At 42.5% G+C, this 22,147-nt stretch overlaps 1 protein-coding gene across 1 annotated transcript in view; it reads left to right on the forward strand.

Annotated features, from left to right (window-relative positions):
• ttll5 (tubulin tyrosine ligase-like family, member 5) overlaps window positions 1-22,147 on the forward strand; it is a 49,161-nt gene that overhangs the window by 1,821 nt on the left and 25,193 nt on the right. The window contains exons 2-20 of the mRNA XM_084569141.1: window positions 1,105-1,211; window positions 1,311-1,393; window positions 2,042-2,148; window positions 2,436-2,566; window positions 2,694-2,776; window positions 4,682-4,751; window positions 4,838-4,922; window positions 7,753-7,854; window positions 7,957-8,048; window positions 8,164-8,271; window positions 13,836-13,917; window positions 14,171-14,232; window positions 17,323-17,417; window positions 17,989-18,030; window positions 19,295-19,402; window positions 19,526-19,617; window positions 20,154-20,216; window positions 20,840-20,988; window positions 21,262-21,508. Coding sequence (XP_084425267.1) covers window positions 1,105-1,211; window positions 1,311-1,393; window positions 2,042-2,148; window positions 2,436-2,566; window positions 2,694-2,776; window positions 4,682-4,751; window positions 4,838-4,922; window positions 7,753-7,854; window positions 7,957-8,048; window positions 8,164-8,271; window positions 13,836-13,917; window positions 14,171-14,232; window positions 17,323-17,417; window positions 17,989-18,030; window positions 19,295-19,402; window positions 19,526-19,617; window positions 20,154-20,216; window positions 20,840-20,988; window positions 21,262-21,508 — 1,908 coding nt within the window. The remainder of the gene's footprint in view (window positions 1-1,104; window positions 1,212-1,310; window positions 1,394-2,041; window positions 2,149-2,435; window positions 2,567-2,693; window positions 2,777-4,681; window positions 4,752-4,837; window positions 4,923-7,752; window positions 7,855-7,956; window positions 8,049-8,163; window positions 8,272-13,835; window positions 13,918-14,170; window positions 14,233-17,322; window positions 17,418-17,988; window positions 18,031-19,294; window positions 19,403-19,525; window positions 19,618-20,153; window positions 20,217-20,839; window positions 20,989-21,261; window positions 21,509-22,147) is intronic.

Consider the following 22,147-nt stretch of genomic DNA (forward strand, 5'->3'; position numbering starts at 1 on the left):
CACATCGTCTCCGCTACAATAGTAACACATAATTTTTTTAATGGAAAGTAGTTTTACTTGGACCGTAAACCTGCTTTCATTTCACTTGATTTCAGCCAACGAGTTCTTCTGCTCAGCTCTGACTTAAACATTATCTTTTCTTCATTCACCAGGAGCAGTTGATACTAATCTATATTAATGGGACGTAAAAGTGCTGGAATTAGTCGACTAACGTCTGCTGCGACGTCAGACAATGTTCGATAATTCAAATGAATACAAAGTATAACATTACAGGCGAATACAAGAGATGAACGGCACTCATGAAGACATGTTAGGTTCATGTACAGGACAGGGCAGAGCTTGAACTCAGCTTTTGTATTGTATTTGACGAAACCACCTCACACGACAATTCCATTAAGGCTTAGCAAACGTGGACAGATAAGACGCGTTATAAAAAGTATTAAAGCATCCGCATGTTTCACCAAATGCCTGTAAGATCAGACTTGCTAAAACACGAGTGTAACAGGATCTTGTGTGTATACAGGTCCGGTAGTATCTCTAGTCTCGATGGTGGCTCATGTTCATAATAAACAACAAGCTTCTTTAACAGTGTGCAGCCCGGCGGAACGGATATCTGCTATATTGTCTGACATACCTGGATATCTGGAAGCTAGGGGCGGCAATTGTTTACATGCCTCCCCGCCTTTATCGCGGCCCGTCATACTTGATTGAGTTCTTCTCCATCATCAAGCTGCCTTATCTTATTTTTAGTCCCTGATAAGCAGGCTGTGTCTGGTACTATAAGATAGTCTGGACTTTTACAAGGGTGATTGTTAGCGCGGTACATGGGTTTTGTTATTGCCCGGCACTTCACGAAGCAGTGTGTGGTTCTGTGTCCGTGAGCCAGACTGAAATAAACACCACGTCAGAAAGCATTCCCTCAGTGTTAGCTAAGCTGCCCATGTAGGCCGGTTCACGTCATCCTTGAAAGGACGCCCAGAGCTTTTTGGCAGTGAGATTTACTCGTGCATCCTTATGACGTTGTTACTCAGGTATGTTTTTTTCTCTGTGATTGTTTTTCAAGTGTTCCATTTTTATGACGTGTCTTATTTCATTGTCCAATAGAGACCAGCCTTGCATTGCGTGGTGTGGCCTTAGCAAGACGATCCCAGTTCTCTTGTTTTTCCCCGAAGCTGTTGTTTCAAAAGATGGGAATATCTGCTCTGTTGGAGGTACACTGCAACAAAGACTTGTGGAAACAGTTATTAAAATGATATATAATCTGTACACTAAACATATTGTGTCGTCCCAAATGTGTTTTGTTCGCGCAGAGCGATATAATATGGCCTTCAAGATTGTGCGCACAGAGAGCCGCCTGGTACGAGGAATACTCACCAATCACGGATTCCATGAGGTAATGTTCTCTAAATGATCAGCGTAAATCTTGCCAAAATCTATTGTTTTATTCCCTGCACATGCGATTTATGCCCACGCTCTTTTGTGTAGGACACTACTGTATATATTTTATCCTTCCTTTGACTCCTAACGCTGATGTCAAAGCCCGGGAATGCACACAAGGGGAAAAAAAAAAAAAGCCAAGATGACCTCAGGAGCATTAATCCTGTTTCACGAGGGCGCGCAATCCCCATAATTTCGCTCTCGGAGCAGTTAGGATTAATTCCCTTTTTATTTCAGTGCTTCTTGTCTCCTGTTAACCCCCTCATCAAAGAGCGTCTGCCACAGCCTCGACAGAGACAAATTTTAATAAGCCTTTATTGCAAACATCTGGCACTCCCTTAGACACAGGCAGTACTGTCATGTGAATCCTGCCTCCTAATGAACTGTTGGAGTAAAATAAAACAAATTAAATAACAATGATGATGATCTGTGCAAGTGCAGGCCATCCATCGTCGGTTAGGGGCTGGATAGCATCATGTTAGATTAAGCTCATATGTGATGGACATTTATTTATGTGTTTTTAATAATCCCTTTTGCATGGATAACTTACTCCAGAATCCACATAATCCAATGCAGCTTGTCAATCACTGCCTCCGTTTTCCAGGTTCATCCAAACAGTAACGACTTCAACCTCATGTGGACGGGCTCCCACCTCAAGCCTTACATCCTACGCAGCCTTCAAGACTTCCAGAGGGTCAACCACTTTCCCAGGTATAATAGAGTGCTCAGATGCACAAGTGCGCTGCCACTGTTTTCTGTATTATAAATATCACCAGTGGGCCACTCTAAGCCCTTCGGTTCAGGCAGTGTGTTTGTTGGCTTCCGACGCAGCACACATTTAGTTTGGACCGGTGCCTCTCTGAAGCATGAAATGAATCATGCTGTCAGGCAGAGTGCGTTCTGCAGCTATTATGGATTCATATGTTTGTTCTGTCAGCGTCGGAGCGGAGTGTAGCGCTAGAACATTTTACACCGGAGGGATCTGCTCCTTTTTCCAGGTCGTACGAGTTGACGCGCAAAGACCGTCTCTATAAAAACATCCAGCGAATGCAGCAGACTCACGGCTTCAAAAACTTTCACATCGTTCCTCAGACCTTCGTGCTCCCATCGGAGTACCAGGAATTCTGCAGTAAGATACCCCCCCCTACACACCTGATCCTGTTGGTTTAAGCAGAACTGTGTTCATATGTTTACAGTCACATATACATTACAATCTTAGACCTTTTTTGTCTGAATCTCCTGTCCTTCATTCTCAGGTTGTTTTGCCAAAGACAAGGGCCCATGGATAATTAAACCAGTAGCATCTTCAAGAGGACGCGGCATCTACTTGGTTAGCAATGTGAGTGATTTTGTTATGTAGGTTATTTTTCCTGACACTCGAAAACTGACCCTTTGTTGGCCTCCTGATTGGTCTGCTGACCACCAATCAGAGGGCTCCTACCCAACTTCCTATTTTGCTGTTGTTTGGTTAGACAAACAGTAGCAGTGCTTGCATCCATTTCCATAGAAAAATACTGAAAATCTGTAGACTTTTCTTCAATAACGTGAAATACACGCAGTTGACAAGTATGGGTACAGTGGAGGACATAACTATACATAAAAATTGAAAACTGGTGAAAATACTAGTCATTTTTCCAATTTCTGTTAGCAAGATTGCTAACATTAGCTGTCTCACCCCCACGTTACCTCTGGACTCGCATGGATGCATGTCGTTATGCGTTGTTGAGTCAGCAGACCCATCAGGAGGCCAACAAATAGCATGGGGTGGGATTAGTCTTAACTTTTTCTTCTGTCTTTTTCTCAGTTTCTGAAAAAAAAAAAAATCCCAAAAACCTGATCTTTCAAGGGAAATCAAAAATACACCACAAAAGATTTTGACTGAACAATTCTCATCACAACTCTTTTCCTTCAGTTTGATCCATAGCTTGTGGCTGCCATCCTGATGGCCAAGGTTACAAAAAAAAAACCCAACCAAATAAGTGGAAATTGCGCTTTGTGTTATGCCAAACAGCTGTTTTAAAGGTCAAGAGTGTTCAAGCTCAAATTTAATTTTTCAGTATCTGTAAGTTATTTTTCTTTCCTTTCCCTTAAATCTTTGTGTGACCCCTAGGTTTTGTCTTGGGACTGCTTGGGTGGTCTGGGGCCCCTAGTTTGGGAAGCACCGCTCTGACAACTCCTTTGCACTAAAATAAATTTGAGGTTGGTGTGACTAGACTGACTAGACGTGGATTCACTCAAAAAAGTAACTCGTACGTGTGTTACCGCTTTGCCTTTTAGCAGGTGAAACAACACTGAACATGAGCGACTGAAACAACAATTTCTTTCTGCCTTTGTTAATGGGTACATGCACTAGGACAGAAACCACAAAACTAATTTAGAGGATGGATAAATAGAGATTTAAACCCAGGCTGATACCACTAACTACAAGGCTACAGTCAACAGACACTTAAAACATGTTAACACAGATCTCCAGACTGATCTTTATGCCAACAGTCAGCCTTTCTTTGGAACATTTTCTTCAAATTCACATGTAAGCGTAGATTCACACACTAATGGCCAAGATAGTGGGAGTTAACCGTAAGCACACTGACATAAAATATATTGTGTGAACTCAAACGGTCACTTGGCCAGATGTTATCTGTGTGTGGGGGTGCACTGATACAGCTGTCCTTGAAAAATAAGTATCAACCAGACATTAATAAGCTTCGCGGAGTAAATCACACACTTCCAAGGCCCGCGCTCTTGGAGGAGCGCAACAAGGTTTCTCACTCTTGGAAACCACATGCACGATTCTTCTTCTTCTCAGGCATTTTTATGAAACAGTGGAAAGAATGTCAGAGCGATACTTGGAGAGAAGAAAGAAATACGTTCATCTTTTCGCTTCGGTTTCTCTCTGAACTGCGGCCAGCGCTGAGGTTACTCCGCCCACCACCCCCCCCAAACTTCTCCACTTCGCCACCTGCAACACATTTCAACCTCATAAATGACCCATCTCCCACCACCAGGCTGTGTTTTTATAGGCTGTTATTGAAGGTTGACCTGCTATGGCCAGCGTCACTAAAACGTTTCTTCATCGGATTCTTCTTTGATGTTTAACAGCGGAGTCACGTCAGCTGTTAGGCATTGAGTATTTAATGCCCTCCTTTATGAACTAACTTGTAGCATTGTTGCTTTAAGCCTATGATAAATCTTCTCTATGCGTTCATCATATTACCCTTTACAATATTCTGTTTCTGATCTGCAGCCAAATCAGATTTCAATGGACGAAAACATCTTGGTGTCTCGCTATATTAACAACCCGCTGCTGATAGATGGTGAGTTGCTAGAGAAACAGTTGTTGTATAGCGTTTAAGTGATATTTTAACTGAAATATCTTTCATGATTTCTGTTTCATTTACAGAGTTCAAGTTTGACGTGCGCTTGTACGTGTTGGTAACATCGTACGATCCACTCCTCGTCTATGTTTATGAGGAGGGCCTGGCTAGGTGAGTGTATTTATTTGTTTCCTGATCAGTGGTTGGTGATCACTAAATACAACTACAGCGACATTTAGAAGACTGGTGTGCAGGATTCAGTGGGATCTGTTGGCAGACATGGAATATAGCACTCATAATTATGTTTTCTTTTGTGTATAATCACCTATAACACTTGGAGGAGGCGAGAGGTATTCAGTTGGTTGCCGTATTAGAAGTAGTTATTCTACGCATAGCAGGATAAGAGGGCTCTGGGTTCAGATCTGCCAAGGGTCTTGCACGGGTATTCTCTTTTGTCCTACCACCATGCAAAGACATGCATGTTAGGCTAATTGGTTAATCCAAATTGGCTGTGATTGAGCATGTGTGGTTGAATATTTGTTTCTCTGTGTTAGACCTGTGATAGACTCACAAACTGACCATGGTGTACACTTATGTTTCACCCAGTGCTTACTAGGATAGACTCGAGCATGCCACTTCCCTCAAAGGATAAACAGTTTCAGCTAATGAATAGATGGACAATACATTAGACAATACATTCGACAGGGCGGCACAGTGTCAAGTGGTTAGCACTGATGCCTCACAGCGAGAATGTCCTGGGTTTGAATCCATGGGCTGACTGGGCCTTTCTGTGTGGAGTTTGCATGTTCTCCCTGTGTCTGCGTGGGTTCTCTCCAGGTACTCCGGCTTCCTCCCACCGTCCAAAGACATGCTGGTTAGGTTCACTGGTGATTCTAAATTGGCCATAGGTGTGCACTGTGAGTGTGAATGGTTGTCTGTCTCTCTGTGTTATCTCTGCGATAGACTGGTGACCTGTTCAGGGTGTACCTCGCCTCTCACCAGATGACAGCTGGGATAGGCTCCAGTAGACCCCGCGACCCTTAACAGGACTAAGCGGTTACAGAAGATGAATGAATGGATGAATAAATTCGACAATACAACTTCACTTTCACATGTTTACGTTTGTTTGTCTCTTTGCCATCAGCAGCTGTGACTGGAGGCACATTTTTGCCCATATATACTGCCCCATTCTTGTGAACGCAACATGCCTTGAGGGAATTTGTCTAAAAGGATAATATGAGGAAGTCACGTCATATTATATATTATATCCAAAAGGTCCGAGGGCATCTTCACTGTGAGTCAGTAATTAAATGCAACAACACTTAAATTAATTTCCTTCAAAGTCTACTAATAATATTATATGGATTCAAGGCAGACATAGGCGTAAACTGCAACTTGACAGGTGGCTAAAGGGCACACAATTGCAAATCTAATTTTAATTCACTTCTGATAAAATAAGATATAAATAATAGTTTTAGCTTCTCCCACAGTTTAAATAGAAACTCAAATAAAGAAGGCAGTCTCGCCATAGCATTTTATCTAAGTGTGTCTAGAGCATATGTGTAAAACATACAGCCAAAACTGACCTGCCACAGGGTATAATCTGACCCGTGGGATGAATTTGCGAATTGCAAAAATTACACTGAAGACATTAATTGTAATTTTTCCAATAAAAGTAATTGCTTTTCCTGGGGTTCACACAGATTTAGTAATAGTTGTGGACATAACACAGCACTGAGACCTAGAACTAAACAGAAACTGCATTTCTTTTTCTTAAGAAATGTCCGGTCATTAAATGTAAACATTTTCTTCTTTTCACTAAAACAAAAGGAAACATTTGGCGTTGTCGTTATTTATAGGTTAACACGCTATCGTGTTATTGGTGTGGCCTCCCTGACATCAAACTGGGCTGTATGTGGCCCCTGAACTAAAATGAGTTTGACACCCCTGATCTAGAGATATCATACTAAAATAAATTATTTGAAACTTCAAAGTAGTGATGGCGATGCTTAATATTACAAAGGGGAGGCGACTACATTTCGAGACTGCAGTATAAAATTGATGATGACCCTTTTTACAAGAGTCGTCTCACGCTGTGTTAATTTGCTTGTGTATGTAGAAGAAACTGCAGCAGATGTTATGCCTACCTGCACGTTGATAAGGAATACAGTGTGGAGAGTTTCAATAAAGTTAATTCAGGATTGAGCATTTACCACTTGGCTACTCAGTTTACTTCAGTCATGGTTTGAGTAGTGAAGGTAGTCTCTTGTTCATTCGTAATAAACCTCTGTGTTCTTATATTCTTATTAAGAGTGATCTCATGAACTTTCTGTGACACCTTCACTGGCTTTCTTTCATTGCCCAGAAGAGGGCAGCCTTAACTTTCCAGACTGGCTGAGTTGAGTGTGAAGTGCTGGTGACTGTGAAACAAAGCGCTCTATTGTTTCAGCTGTAGGATGTGCTAATCAAATGTTGCTGCTTGTGTCATTGTTCATCATATCTTATTATGACTCCATGTAATTGCACTATTATGTATTGGGTCGGGGTGCTCGGAGCAGGAGTATTAAACCGAGAACAGGCTATGATCTGAGGCAGGCAGGTCAGGAGAGGGTAGATGATTTATAGAATGACTGGCTCTTTGCCTGGGTTTGATAGGGGTACGTGCTCACGCTGGAAACACAGTGCCACTGCCCTCTTATTTGCTGCCTTCATTATCAGCTGTGAGCAATAAATCACGGCCAAATCCTGAATCCTGCTTTTATCTCCTGACATTCCTTTGGTTGTGTTGGTATTCAGGTACATGGTGCGTGCCAAGGAATTCTCATTATTGCACACGTGGCATCCACTCCTCTCAAATACTGCCAGAGACTAATCTCTCTCCAAAGTGCTCCTATTATTTAGGTAGCCTTATGAATATAGACACATAGGAAAACTGTTGGGTGATGGGTCAAGATTTTTTTTTTTCTTTTGTCTTGCATAAATGAACAATTCCTGTCCACAGGTTTGCCACAGTCAAGTACGACCGGACTTCAAAGAACATCAAGAACACATTCATGCACCTCACCAACTACAGTGTGAACAAAAAGAGCAGCGATTATGTGAGGTAAGCCTCGACATACATCCAACGTGGTGCTGTTACGGGAAGCCCACTGACTCATTCATTTGTTGCCGCCCCCGCGTTTGAAGTGCATTGCTTCCTTTTCAGCTGCGATGACCCCGAAGTAGAGGATTATGGCAACAAATGGAGTATGAGTGCGGTGTTGAGGTATCTGAAGCAGGAGGGAAAGGACACCACATGTGAGTCAGACCTTTGCCTTTTCTTCTGGTTTTAAAAAAGTGATTTAAAACACAAGAATTCTTTTAGGGTGATAAAGAAAACATATCTTGTGTCTTTCCATTTTGTCTGTTCCAGTGCTGATGAGACAAGTCGAGGACCTCATCGTCAAAGCTGTGCTGAGTGCTGAGCTACAGATAGCCACCGCCTGCAAGACGTTTGTTCCTCACAAGACGAACTGCTTTGGTAGCCATTTCATATTCTTCTTAAATTTGCATTTTAAAAACAATCCCATCAGACGTGTTTAAACCCGCCGGTATGCTACCTGATTTAGTAGCATGAACCAACAAAATGAAACAAATTGTGGTTTCACAAGAAGAAGAAATTTGAACTCTGCAACGTTTTGTTTTTTCGCTTGCCGTGCAGATCCACTCACACACACTTAGTCATACATATTACCACACCCCTCACATTTCCTTTCAGTTTCAGAATCATTGTCCGGCAGTTCCTCCATACTATTTGTCCACTGAGCCGTGCCGAGGTTGTAGACAGTCATTCCTCAGTGTGGAGCCTTCCTGGCTGTTGCTGCCCTCTGACTGGCTGCCGGGTCGCGGAGGGCCTGTTGACTGAAGCAGGAATTTGCTTCCTCTCCTCTGTTGCCATTCAGGTCTGCCTGATTTAGGCTGACTGTTTTCTTGGCCAGTCTTGCCTAGCAGCGGGCTTGTGTGAACTCCATTCTGGAGCCATTACCCATGTTAGTGTTGGCACTAATTGTCTGCGCTCTTTCCCCGTCTCTGGCAGCCTTTCTGAGATTTGGGGTTTGAAAGCGAGCACGTTGGCCCAGCCTCCCTCAGCACCACTGTCTCTTTTTCGCTCTCTTTTTCCTTTTCTCTTGCTGTTTCTGTTTGTTTATAGTTCTCGCTCTCCTGCTCACACTCTGTTTCACCCCTCAGATGTTAGAAAAATAAAGGACTTTGCAGCTGTGACAGGCTCCTCTAGACGTAATAGCCCCCCATATTGGTGGTTGTTTGGGCTGTGCTGGGCGCGTAGCGGCATGGACTGGATTCGCCTGCATAAAGATGCTATCGGCACCTTGAGGATTGCTGCTAGGCTGAAAAACCACATTAACGCAGGGTGTGAATGTTGACCATGCAGGTATTTACAGGGAAATGCGGCGTACCGAGCTCTAACCTGGCTCTCTTACGCTCCTTAGGGACATGAAAAAACAACCAGATGACACATATCTTTGGTGGGAGAACGAAAAACATGAATGGCAAAAACAAGTTTGCTCCTATTCTCATTCATTCGTTCCCGCAGGTATGCATGTATTTTGATCATGCATTTATATACATCCCCGTATCGGTTTCACAGAAATGTCCAAATGTTCAAATTCACACCTCGGGATAATGTCCATCCCTTATCGTGCAGTACGAAAAAATAAACAACATTATCTGATATTGCAGCTTTGCGAAAAAGAATTTAGAAGTGAATTGGAATGAAACATAATCGCTTAAGACGCTCGTGCTGTCTGCTGACAGTAAACACACTCACACGCACACCGTTTTGTTTGGGCTTGTTAAAATAAAACTGAATAACTATTATTCGTGTTTACGTCCATATCTGAAACTAAAGCCCCTTTCATGTGTTAGCCTAAAGTTAAAGAACAAAAACCAATTAGGTTGATACACCTTTGAATAAAAGATACATAATACGCTGCGTCTGTCGTGCACAGGCCCGACTTCAGCTGTATCAGTTTACTGTTGTATTGAGTGTAATTTTGTTGTCTTCGGATGGCCCCAAGCCAGTTAATTACGGCATTTATCGTCTGTCTATGGGATTAAGTTTCCAAAGACAGACACTGACGGTTCCAGCGGACCACCCTCATCCTCTCTCTGTTGATCTGGCTCTCCCAGTGTGGTCATATCGCATGCAAACTCCCTCTCTCTGTGTGTATGTATGTACAGTGCGAACACGGAGACATGTAGGAACCCGCGTTAAAGCATGGGTTTTACAAACACACGGGTCTGCCTCAGCTGCAGGGTGTCCAGTCTTGTATTTGTGTTGGGTTTTTCTTGCCCCTTACATAAAACCCACCCACACCACCTGGGAGTCAAATTCAGTCCTCCTCCCCCTCTTGCACTTATCCTTACTGTCCTCACCCACTCCACAGCCTTCAGTGCACCCAGCCTTCTTCCTGGGCCTCAGCCGCTGCCTGTAGTAGTAAACAGGTAAAGCGTCAGGATGCATGGCTGCAAACACATGTGTTCGCCCAGTCAACGTGCTGATAAAAGCGGCCATTGTTTGGAGTTTTTATACAGTCTCTGGCTTGTCTGGAAGGGAGCCATGCGAGACTATAAAGCACATTATAATCTTAATTTACTGCAAATTGTTCCCGGCCATTTTAATGTCTATTAATGGCTTTAATACAATGTTTATTGTTTTCAAATGGGATTTCTTCCCTTTGCTGAAATTGCACGGTGTATCTAAATGGGCACGCCGTAACAAAATCTTTTTATAGCTCCGTAATGTCTCATGTGGGAAGAAATAAAAACAACAGATTTTTACATTGTAAGACGTGTGTGCGAGCGCGCGCGTGAGTGTGTGTGCGGGAAGAAAAATGCCACCCATGCAGCTCTTTACCGCTGCCGTGTGATTAATGGACGGGCTTTTTTGCTGAGAGATGCTGATTACGAGATGTTTTGACTAAGATCTGATTAGCCAAGCCAAAGGCCTATTTTATTACACACAAAACATTCCACTTACTGGTCCTGTGTTCCACTGAGCGTCCCTCATTAAGTGCTGAGTGTGGTTGGATCTCCCGTCTGTGAACCACTCTCCCTGTTTTACATTTGTCAGATACTCCCACACTTCACTGTGGCACAGTATTTTGTATCCCTGTGATGACAGTGTAGCTGCTGTATCGCCGAGTCTTTTTAAGAGTGATTAATGGTTTGGATCCCGCTGTCACAATAAGTCTACAGAGTGCTAACTGCAACTTTAATTTGTTGTTTTCACGATTGTGGCTCCAGCCTGCTCCGCTGTGCTCTTTGGAACAGCAGCGGAACAGTTCAGCAGCAATAATTTATCTCAAGAGTGATGCGATAGTAATTCAATTGTCCTCGCCCATGAGGAAAACACACATGAAGGAATTACTTGCTGTTGTTATTGTGGGCCAACAGGCTGCATGGCCAGGGTGGGGAGATCATTGTTTTTGGGCGTTTGTCTCTTGTGGTGAACTTTCCAGCAGCGCCCATCCAATAACAAAAAAAAAAAAACCAAAAAACTTCATCTTCATCATCATCCCTCTTCTCTGTCACAGTCTTTTTTCTCTCCCTCCCTCCCTCCCTCCCTCTTTAATGGGTGTGATGTGGATGTTCGCTGCCTCTCGTCTCCTTGTCTGTGATGCTTGTTGTGGGCTCTCTGTGGGCGCGTTTAAAAGTCCCTGCCCGGCAGCGGTCGAGCCACAGAACAAACGTGTCTAACAGTGAGCGGCTCGGCAGGCTCGTGGGGCAGGAGCGGCGTCTGCTCCTAATTGGGGGAAAATTCGCGGCACATGGAGCCTGCTTGTCGGGTGCTGGTGAGGCGGTGTAACACCTCCCCATTTTCCCCTGTTGTTGTGGTGCCACTGATGAGGCCAAACCCATTTATTCCAGCGTGCCATTCCCCAGCACTAATGCATAATGTTTTATGATACACACACACACACACACACACACACACACACACACACACACACACAGACTCTATCTCTGTGTGTGTGTTTTTCTACAAAATTGGATAAGCCAGCTGGTGGAAAATAAAATCCACTCTGCTTAAGCGAGCACTGTGTAGCAACAGGGGTCCAGTCCATCCTCAAAATTTAAAGATGGCAGGGCCGGCTTGTGTTGCAGCCCTTGGCTCGCGGACGTATGGCAAACTCTGTTCAGTTCCATCGTGAAAATACAGCTCGCAGTTGCACCAGTTTGGACCCTTGGACGCTGCCATAAGTTTAACTCCCCGCGCACGTCATAAACAGTAGCCATCGAATTACTCGGAACACTTTCTAGACGGGCTGACGTTTTCCGTGTCGCAGCTTATATTAAAACCTTTACATGAATTTTCATAAATGTGCGGCACTTAACAATGTATAAAACAGATCTGTTACCATTTAAGCGGATGCTTGCGTTCTATGGCTTCTGTTCCTCATTAAATAACAGGGTGCAGAAGGGAAGGCTAATAAATTTATTCAACACATATAAACTTGTTTGTTTATAGACTTGTTTAAATGAAACAAGTACCATGTCAATTCGAACTCAATTTTAGTTCAATATCTTTTGTCTCTTTGATTTTGATTGGTGTCTCTTTGTTTTTCTATATCCATCCTAGGACTTATTTCCTCATTCAATAAAAGGAACTACATCTGTCATAAAATACAAGTACATTTCATTCTTATATGAATTTACTTTAATAAACTGATTATATTAAAGATATAAAGACCTACGTTTCCATCTGAATGAGTAAAACATCTCAACAGTGCCTGATGAATATTAAAGTTTGGCTTGACTTTGAAATTATTTGGATATGCGCTCTCTAAATCCACGGTACACGTCCCATATGGCCCTGATTCATTTAATGGTTAACCTAATGAGTTTTTAACTGTGCACTACAATAAATAACGTACATCCTAATAACATTAACTCATTCTGTTGAGCTAGAGCTGCTTAGTTTTATCAGTACGATATTAAGCCATTGCCGGCTGTCACGCTGGCTTTTGTATGCTTAACACTGGCATTGACCTGAGATGCTAGAACAAACAGTGCTGGTTATGGCTGCTTTGAAACCTCCAACCCCCCTGGCCTATTCTCAACACAGTCTGTTCTTTTGAAGTGCCATTAGAAGGATTTTTCCTCTGGCTCTTTGGCTGGGCTTCACCCTATCCCTGTAAAATACTGTGGTTTCCCTGCACGCTGCTGCTGGGGCCGGCGGGTCGTTGGCTTATAGGGTGACACTCCCCAGAGCAGTGTGAGGCCTTTCATATGGCTCATAGGCCGACTCTGCCGCAGTGAGGCATACATCAGTCGGTGAAACAAGAGAGAATATTGGGATAGCATGGATGAATTTTTACACAGGGAACTTCCTGACCACTCCGTAAAAACCTTTTATTGTGTCACTCAGTGCTAAAGCTGTTACTGGAGTGAAATATATACAGCCCGTAGCCCAAGGCTTTCTAATTCCCCAGATTTTACCACTTGGGACGCACCGTCAAATTCCCAGCTTTTTACCTCTGGATTTATTTTTCCAGTTGGACAAGATACTCACTCCTGATGGGGCTGGAGCTTTTCTCTGGTAGCCATTAGTGCTCTGCCGTCTTGTTAATATGTAGTGACAATATGTAGACTTCTTAACCTTCCCCCGGTCATGAGAAAATGACTGACTGCATGTATGAAAATATTCACAGCCACACTTTGTTTTTGATCTACCATCTTACGTAAGCAGCTCCATGACAGATGAAATGTGTGTGTACTTAGTTAATGTAATTGAGCCAATCCCTCGGTAGCAGGCATCGAATGTTTCTCTCTCGAGTGATTGGGTATGTAACATGCGTGTAATCAACAGCAGAAAGACATCGGCCAAGTTGCCAAATGCCACATAATGGGCGTGTGATAAAACTCTTGTGACGCTCGTGACTTAGACACCCTTCATTCTCTATTTTTACTGAGCAGATCTTCGAGGTTTTTTTTTTATTTATTTTTTTATCCTGTCTGTCTCTGTTGACTTTCCCGTCTGTGGTGAAGAAGACCCTTTGATTCATTTTGTGTTTTTCTCTGCAGAGCTGTACGGTTTTGATGTGCTCATCGACTCCAACCTCAAACCATGGCTGTTAGAGGTGAACCTTTCTCCCTCCCTGGCCTGGTGAGTGACTCAATTATCTTTATTTGTTGCTTCAGAGAAGAACAGCGAATCCGTTACCGGAAAAAAAATTTCCATTACCCCGCGAGTCAAATTTCATTCTTTAAATATTCGATTTTTTAAAAGCCTCAAGCTAGAGATGCCTGCAAGAATGTTGAACATTTTATTCAAGTTGAACTAATCCGCAACATTTTATGACAGCTGGCTTATTTTACTCGACCTTCCTTCATACTTGTTTGTTGCTGCTTATTTACAGTGATGCACCTTTGGATCTGAAGATAAAGGCCAGCATGATTGCGGACATGTTTTCACTTGTGGGTGAGTGCATGCTGAGACGATGAATAAATCCATGTTTTATTTTGTTCCACACTTTTGAACAAGTGGGTAAATTTCATGGACTTTCAGTTTCAGTGTCAAGGTATTCTAAATAAATAGAGAAAATCTAAAATCTGACGGTGGCTTTGCATGTCCACAATGTGAGTTACATTATTAACCATTACAGAAGAGAAGGAAAAACCTTTAAAATGATGGAAAAAAATACACATTTAATAGATTTATCTAAAATAACCCATCAGTGTATAAATTAAAATGCAGAATATTAAACTGGAACAATTTTAGCAACTATGCCCAGTCCTATTGATTTACCCTAATAAAATGATGCTTAGAGCTAATATTCTTGATTACTCGTACTCAAGATCTGAACGGAAAAATATTTAACTTGAGCTCATTCATTTCTAAATTATATAATTGTGGAAAATAGATTAACGTTGGAGGAGCTGGTATAAAAAGAAAAGAGCTGTAATTATGCTTTATTTCATTCACTGGTAGTCTTACTCCGAAGGCAAAGCTGCTAGTTGGCCTTCCTCGTAACCAGCAGGTTTCCAGACGATGGAGACAGTCGCCTATTGTTTAATGCTTAATGTTTTCCTGCATTCCACGAGTCGAGTTTGCGCAAACTGACGGAAATAGCTGTATGGCTTCATAATGGGTGCTCCAGTGTTGAGAGACTCAACCGCAGCCTTCATTAATTAACATTAAATGACTTGCGGACATAATTGTCAACATAGGCTTCGCTTTTTTTGTAGTCATTAAGCCTGGCCCAAGGCAGAGATTGACACTGTATATACAACAGTGTTTGAAGTAGGGTAGAGAGATAAATCTCTGTTACGTCTCCTCCCTTTTTAATTATTGAATTCTCGTACAGAAGAAGATCTGAGTGTGTTAAACCAAGAAGAATCTCACAGCCGTACTAACGCATACAGAGGTGCACATGCACTGTCAGTTTTTCTTTTTCCTTGTAGATGCAGAGAATTTCAGTGTAGGAAAAAAGTCAAGCATTTCTTGATTATTTTACTTTACGTAATCCTTTCACAATATACATGGACCCCTCTGATTAGCAGGCGTCAATCTAAGCTGGCGCTGAACCATTATGTCTATTTGTGGTCTCAGCCTAATGATATTAGAGGAATGGCTATGGTGTGCATGTGTGTGCGCGTGGGCACGCACATATGCGCGTGCATCTTATCCTAGGCAATGCTGTGGCTTGAAACCCTCCCCCCTGCCTCATTAAATGAAAGACTAGAATCATAAATTGCCAGTTATCTTTGGACTGAGACGTTACTGCGGGTCTGGGGAAAATGAGCAGTGGCATGTAAAACATAGCACATCTATTATGTACCAAACAAAGTCGCTGTTGGCTGATAACACTTGGGCTGCATCCCAGACCTGTAAATAATGACAGCATTCCATTAGCATTCATTTTCTGCCTGCGTGTAGCTGTCAGCTCTGTGTCGCCCATGTTTGTAATAATTGCTGTGTTTAGGCAAGAGCGTGGCAGAGGCCTGACTCTTACCTGACGTCTTGGATGAGGCAGAACAAACAGCCTCGAGCTCAAAGCTGTCAATAGAATAAATGCAACCCAAGTATGAGTGCAAGATACAGCATAAACATATTTCTTTAACACTTCACTGTGACCACTAGTTGGCTCTGAGAGAGTGTGGGAACCAATGAACGGAAGATCATAGATTTAAATCTTTTTGACAGGGTGGGAATACCAACATGATGCACTTTAATGTAAAGAATGTGGGGATGTACTGTATAAATCCACGACAGTGTGTCACTGTAGAAAAATTTATATTCTTTCCCCAACTAAAAGGTTGAAGGGAGATTGCAGCATTTTGGAGTAAGAGTTGAATCATTCTCAAGCTGCTTATCTTAGCCTAAATACCACTAACAAAACAAAACAGGTTATCTGGCTGTGTCCAACGGTAACAAAATCCACCCACCAATACCTATAAATCTTACTAAGTAAGTAAAGATGGAATAAATTAAATTTAAAAATCTGAGCAAGAGCCAAAGTGAGAAAACAACAACTCCAAAGGTGTACAAGAGCCAGTTACTTGTACACTGTCCACCTGCAGGTCCCACTTGGCCCACAGACTTTACATTGTGATGTTGTCATGATAATAAAACCAATTAAAATACAACACATTTTACAAATGCACAACCTCCGTTAAAATACAATACTCGCACCGGAACTTGTTTGCAATTGGTGGTATCCAGTGATTTTACCGTGTGTTTGGAGAGGTGGACTCAAGAGCAGTCTTGAAGCTCAGTTTTGAAGCTCAAACGCCGACTAATTCAAAAATGGTCAAAGCGTGACTGCAGCTGTCTGTCTAACATTTAGACAGATAACTAGCAACCTGGGAGAGCACCTACATATCACTCCAAGCAGCCACACTCTTATTTGTATGTATGTATGTGATTCTATGGGGACTGACTCATCTCTAAAGGCAGCCTCAAGTGGCCATCTGAGGGACTGCAGGTTTTGGCAGTCGTGCTTTGGCTTCACTTTTCAGACCCAGATGTTGCTGCTTGGAGGTATCCTGTCCTCAGTTTTGCAGATGTGTGTGTTTTTTTTTTTATTTGTTCTGTGTTTCAAAAAATACTGGAAATGAGCACTGGGGGACAGAAAGGCAGAGTGACAGCTCTCTTAGAACAACTTGCTTTTTAGTTTTGCGCTAGTTGTCTCACAACTCAAAAGTGTCTCCAGCCTTTGGCCTAAACTGAGCAAATTCGCTGCTATTTATTTTTTATTAATACATAAATGTGAGAGTGTTACCAGTCCATTTGTATAAGCAAGAAACCCAATCCGAGTTCTACAACAGTGGGCTGTGGTTGAGTTGGACAGCAGTGCGTCACCGTAGCAAAACAGTTCTCTTCTGACTAAAATATGTATGTATTTGATTGAGCACTATATTGTTTTATTTATTGCTTCAGTGTTCTACTTGGTTTCTTGCACAAACATTGGAGAGCTGATGCAATATGTGAAGGTCGTGGGAATGAGTAGCATATTTAGGACCTGATGTCTTCAGCACAGCCCTTTATGGCTCTTCTGTGTCGTTGCAGGCTTTGTGTGTCAGGACCCCCTGTCAAGACAGTCTCGCTCTGACCGAGTCACCCCGAACCCCAGCACCAAGCAACCAGCGGCCCAGAGAACACAGGTAGAGAATAGTCGCACACATACACACACACACACACACACACACACACACAGCAAACCACCCAGCCAAGTATTGCAGTCGTTCCTTGTAAAACATTCCCGTTCTTTTCTACATCTCTCTGCTGCTTACAGTACATTCCTGCCGCTGCCATTGAGTTCTTCTTTTACCCTCATGGAAAATCCACCGTAATGCAAAACAACTGCTAATGTAATTACAGCGTTTGAGTGACATCAGTTTGTGAGTGCTACACTCTCTGTGGCTCATTGTTTTATCATTTCTAATCAAGTGACTAATGCGCTCTGTAGGACTTGTTGCTTAATGATGCCACAACAGCTAATGCCCTTGGCTCCCTCCAATCGACTACTGCACCAAAATTTGGCGCAGCATCTGCTGGAGGATATTACTAAATCAGACAGATTTCTGCTCCACCTTATGTTGTGTCCAGGGCCTGTTTAAACACACAGTAACAACGTTTCATTGTTGCACACTGATGTGGTCTGCATGTCGTCTGTATGCGTCTTCATAAAGAGGCAGTAATGCTGATGCAATGTCTTTACCCGTTGGCTCTTAGAAACCTTTTTCTGCACTGACAACCGCTACACACAGCAGAGTGGTAAGTTTTGTTCTGACTCAGACGTATTAATCTTCCTTTTCCTTGTCCCTTTGCAATTCACTGATGCCTGTTACATTACCGGTAAGAAATTGCTTGCTGCTTCTTTTGCTTATTTGATTATGTGGCTTTACGATTTTTCATAGTGACAGACAGATAGCTTATATCGATTCCTAATGCTGTATTTTTAAAAGAGTCTTCATTACATTAGCAAAGTGCTCTTTGTAAGTAAGTGCCTCAGATGCCGCAATGCACCACTTTACTCAAACAGTCAGAATCTTTGCTGCACAGTCTCAGTTGCCCAGACATAGCTAAAACAAGTCCAACACTTGGCCAGAGCTGTCACACAGGCTGTTGAAGAACTCCAGGGGCCTACAGACAACCTGTCCTTTCCCCTTTACTCAAATCAGGGGCAACAGTTGAGACTTTTTTTCTTAAGGATTAAGCCTTGTCACATTTTGGCTGCCATTGTATCCCCCCAGCCACGTCAGACAAATTAAATGTAATCCCCCTGCTATTTAGATGACAAATTTTGTATGTGATCCTGTGGGGTTGTGGCCCGCTATCTGGCCCGAGTTCCAAACTGCATGCCAAAGTTGTCAGTCACAGCCTGGTAGTGCATGCAAAAGGGAGATGGCCAGGAATGCAAATGCAAAACAACAACAACAAAAAAAGCTCTATTTCTGTGACACGGAGAGAAAAAAACAGAGGGTAGTTTTTGTTACCTAAGGAGTAGTTTGCACAATTTTCATTTGGAATGGAAATGAATTCTGTTTCAACAACCCCAAAACAACCTTGAAACATAATTCACTTCTGGTTATGAAGCACCCAGTTTGTTTTAGCATGACTTATTAATATACCGTTGAATTCATAGTTACAGTTATATAATGAATATGGACAGACTCACTACTTTAATTTGAGGGTATTTATGGGAAAGGTGTAGAAATTACAAAAAACATAAATAATACACAGCTCAAAATGGATTGGACACTTGACTGAAAAGCTCTTTTATTGACAGATGTAGGATATTCCTTAAATATTCTAAAAGGTCTGGAGTTGATTCCAAGTATGACATTTACATTTCATTTCAAGTTGATGTTCATTATGTTACTTCAGTGTGTTGAGGTGAACAGCTAATACGACAAAAATTGTGTCAATGTCCGGACATACGTTGACCTAACTGTCTATAGATAAGCATTTTTGTTGAAACGAGGAAAAGCAGTCAATGTGAGCGTTGAGTTGTATTGTCTCTGCTTTTTTCCGGCAGCGCCAGAGACCCTCATCAGCCGGTAACTCAGAAACAGAGGTTACGAAAGACAAGCACGGGGCCAAACACAGCCAAGGAGACAGCACTCTGAGCTTGACTGCCGAGGAGGTACGGTCTAAAACACGACGGTGTGCAATGCAAAAACGTCATCCAGGCAGCTGAATCTATACTGACAAAATTCAAACTGCATCTTTGTCAAACATTGTGCCTTATTTTCTACCATCAATATAGATCAAAGTGCTGAGGAGAGCAAAGGAGGAGTATGAGAGACGAGGAGGTTTCGTTAGGATCTTCCCCACCGAAGATACATGGGAGCTTTATGGGTAATCTGAACCAACTGTAGGCCACGCTTGTCTATAATGTTACTCATTCCTAAAACTCTCCTCAAATAAGTGGGACATTTATGACAAATGAATGCCATCAGCGTCGTGAAGCCAGGCCATAAGACTGACTGTAACTAATTGAACCGCAAGACTAATGTGTAGCTACAGAGTAACTGGCAATTTGTTGTCAGAGGTTTTTTGTGCTATGTTCCTACAGAATTATCCCACAGAGACTTTATATTAAAATGCAATTGAAGCCCCTATTTAAAGAGGAAATCCATTTTTTGTGCCTACAATTTAAAGTCCTATACGAGGATTTGTTGCTTGATTAGACCCATGACTCCACAGAAGGGCTTTTGTGGCATTTTTAAAAGCATATTATTGAGCGGTCTGGGAAATTAATAGCGGCTGCCTCCTTCGCAGCTATATCACAGAAGCCTCATTTTAACACGTTTGCCGCAAATAACGACGTTGAGGCTCATTGGGGCCGATGCCTTTATGATTATTGTAATTTGCTCATTATCTTCTTCTCTCAGTGGATATCTGGAGTCCAAGACATCAATGAACTTCATGCTGGCGAACAGACTTTTCCATGGAAGGTAAGCGTTTCCATTGTGGTCGGGAGTGGGGGAATAAATCTCTCCATCAGTTCGTGGAAACGGCTGGATTCTAACGTGGCGTTTGTTTGGTCTTTCGACTGGATAGGTGAGAGGAACAGCTGAGGAGATGAAGCGATGTCAACTTTTCCAATGTCCCTGTGGCATTGTGGCATTTTGGGGCAGGAGGGGAAAGCCAGTTGAACTATGCCTTTTTATTCAACCACATTTTTGTTATTGTAATACAACAGTTATTAGGTTATTTGAGTCCGTATGGGCTTTCAGGTTTAACCACAGCTTTGACTATTGCACTGTACTGAACGGGGGATTCGGCCCCCAACTAAGCCCAGTTATGACTTTTCCATATTCTCTGAGGCAGTCCGATTAGGGGGACGCTTGTTGCTGGAAGTTTCTGTTATTGTTTGCTCTCTGCTCTGGACCATCACCCTCTGTCACGTCAACTTCTGGACAAGCTACTCAACAACACTAATATTTTTCTGAACTGGCTTGAGTCAAAATTGAAATTTACAACCTTTCCTCTGCTTTGTAATTGTTGATGATATACGTATAAATCATTACTGTTGTTGTTATTATCACTACTTGACACGTCTTGCTCTGTCTCTCAGGAATGTGAATGGGAATGTGCAGCTGCAGGTGGACACAGTCCATAGCTGTCACGTTGTTCAGTACGAGAGGAAGCTGCTGTCTCTGGAGGCACGAAAGAGGAGACAGCGCCACCTGACTCATCGCTCTGCTAAGGGGAAGAAAAAATTGGGTAGGCCTTGTATATTCTGCCTCAGTTTGTTTTTTTTTCTCCCTAAAACTGAGAAGAGCGTTGCTGAGTAGAACGACATCACACGCTAATGCGCTTTTTGGTTCCAATAAATAACTCCCCTGTGTCACAGTGAGGTTGGCCAAATATGACTCTGAATGAGTTCATTTCATTGCAGCAACAATAAAAGGCCTATTTCGAGTGTATGTGTCTTTTATCCAAAATGCCAGTGATGCAACTGACATTTGTCTTTCCTTACACTGCTACATATCTCAGGGAAGGGGTCCAAGGCCGCACTGACTGAGGACGGCAGTCAGGAGGGAGAGGAGCGTGCTCGGGAGGAAAGAGAGGGGGTGAAACAAGTACTTCAGGCAGTCTCAAACAAGGTTTTGGTAACAAAACAAGCGACCACACCACTGGAGTGCTGCCACGGTGAGACTCTTTCCAGTGCGGAGGCAGCCATGCACAATGCCAGGCCCAGAGTCAACCTGCTCACCATCCTTCAGCAGGGGTGGGACCTCAGGTCAGTCTGTAGTCCTGGCTGCTGGTCATGATGACTGTTCCTCTCATCCCCCTCCCTTAGTGGTCTCATATTCCCATTCTTTTCTATATAGAAAGAAGTACTGCACCTACCTAAGAGAGTTAGAGGAATTTAGGAATGTATCTTTAGAAAGGATACATTTGAATCTGGGTTTTCAAGGATTACTTGTCTGTTCCTGTGCTACTACATGGAAAACTAAGGATCAAGTAGAGAGAGTTATTTATGATTTTATTCCTATTCCACTAACCCTCTGCCTCTGACTGGCTTTTTAATCGACAGCTATTGTTTTTTGTGCTTTGATAATAGCACTGGTTTAACTGGGCGGCTCATGGGCCTTGATGGCTCAGTTGATTCTGATCAGGTTTAAATTAAAGAGACACCACCAGAGCTTTGTCAGATGCGTTCAGGTATACAAAAACCTCTGCAAAAGACTTCAAAGATTTAAGGATTTACTATTCAAATTGTGGTTATCTGTTCTTTTGAACTTGCACCTGTTAAAACCGTAATGGAACTTATGCATGTTTTATTAAGTGGGAAAAGATGATTTAAAAACAGATGATAGATGTTTCCAGATTTGCTGAGAAAGATCCAGATTTTTCTATGCATCAAAACTACTGCTGC

The sequence above is a fragment of the Chelon labrosus genome (genome assembly GCF_963514085.1).
Source record: "Chelon labrosus genome assembly, chromosome: 20".
NCBI classification, from domain to species: domain Eukaryota; kingdom Metazoa; phylum Chordata; class Actinopteri; order Mugiliformes; family Mugilidae; genus Chelon; species Chelon labrosus.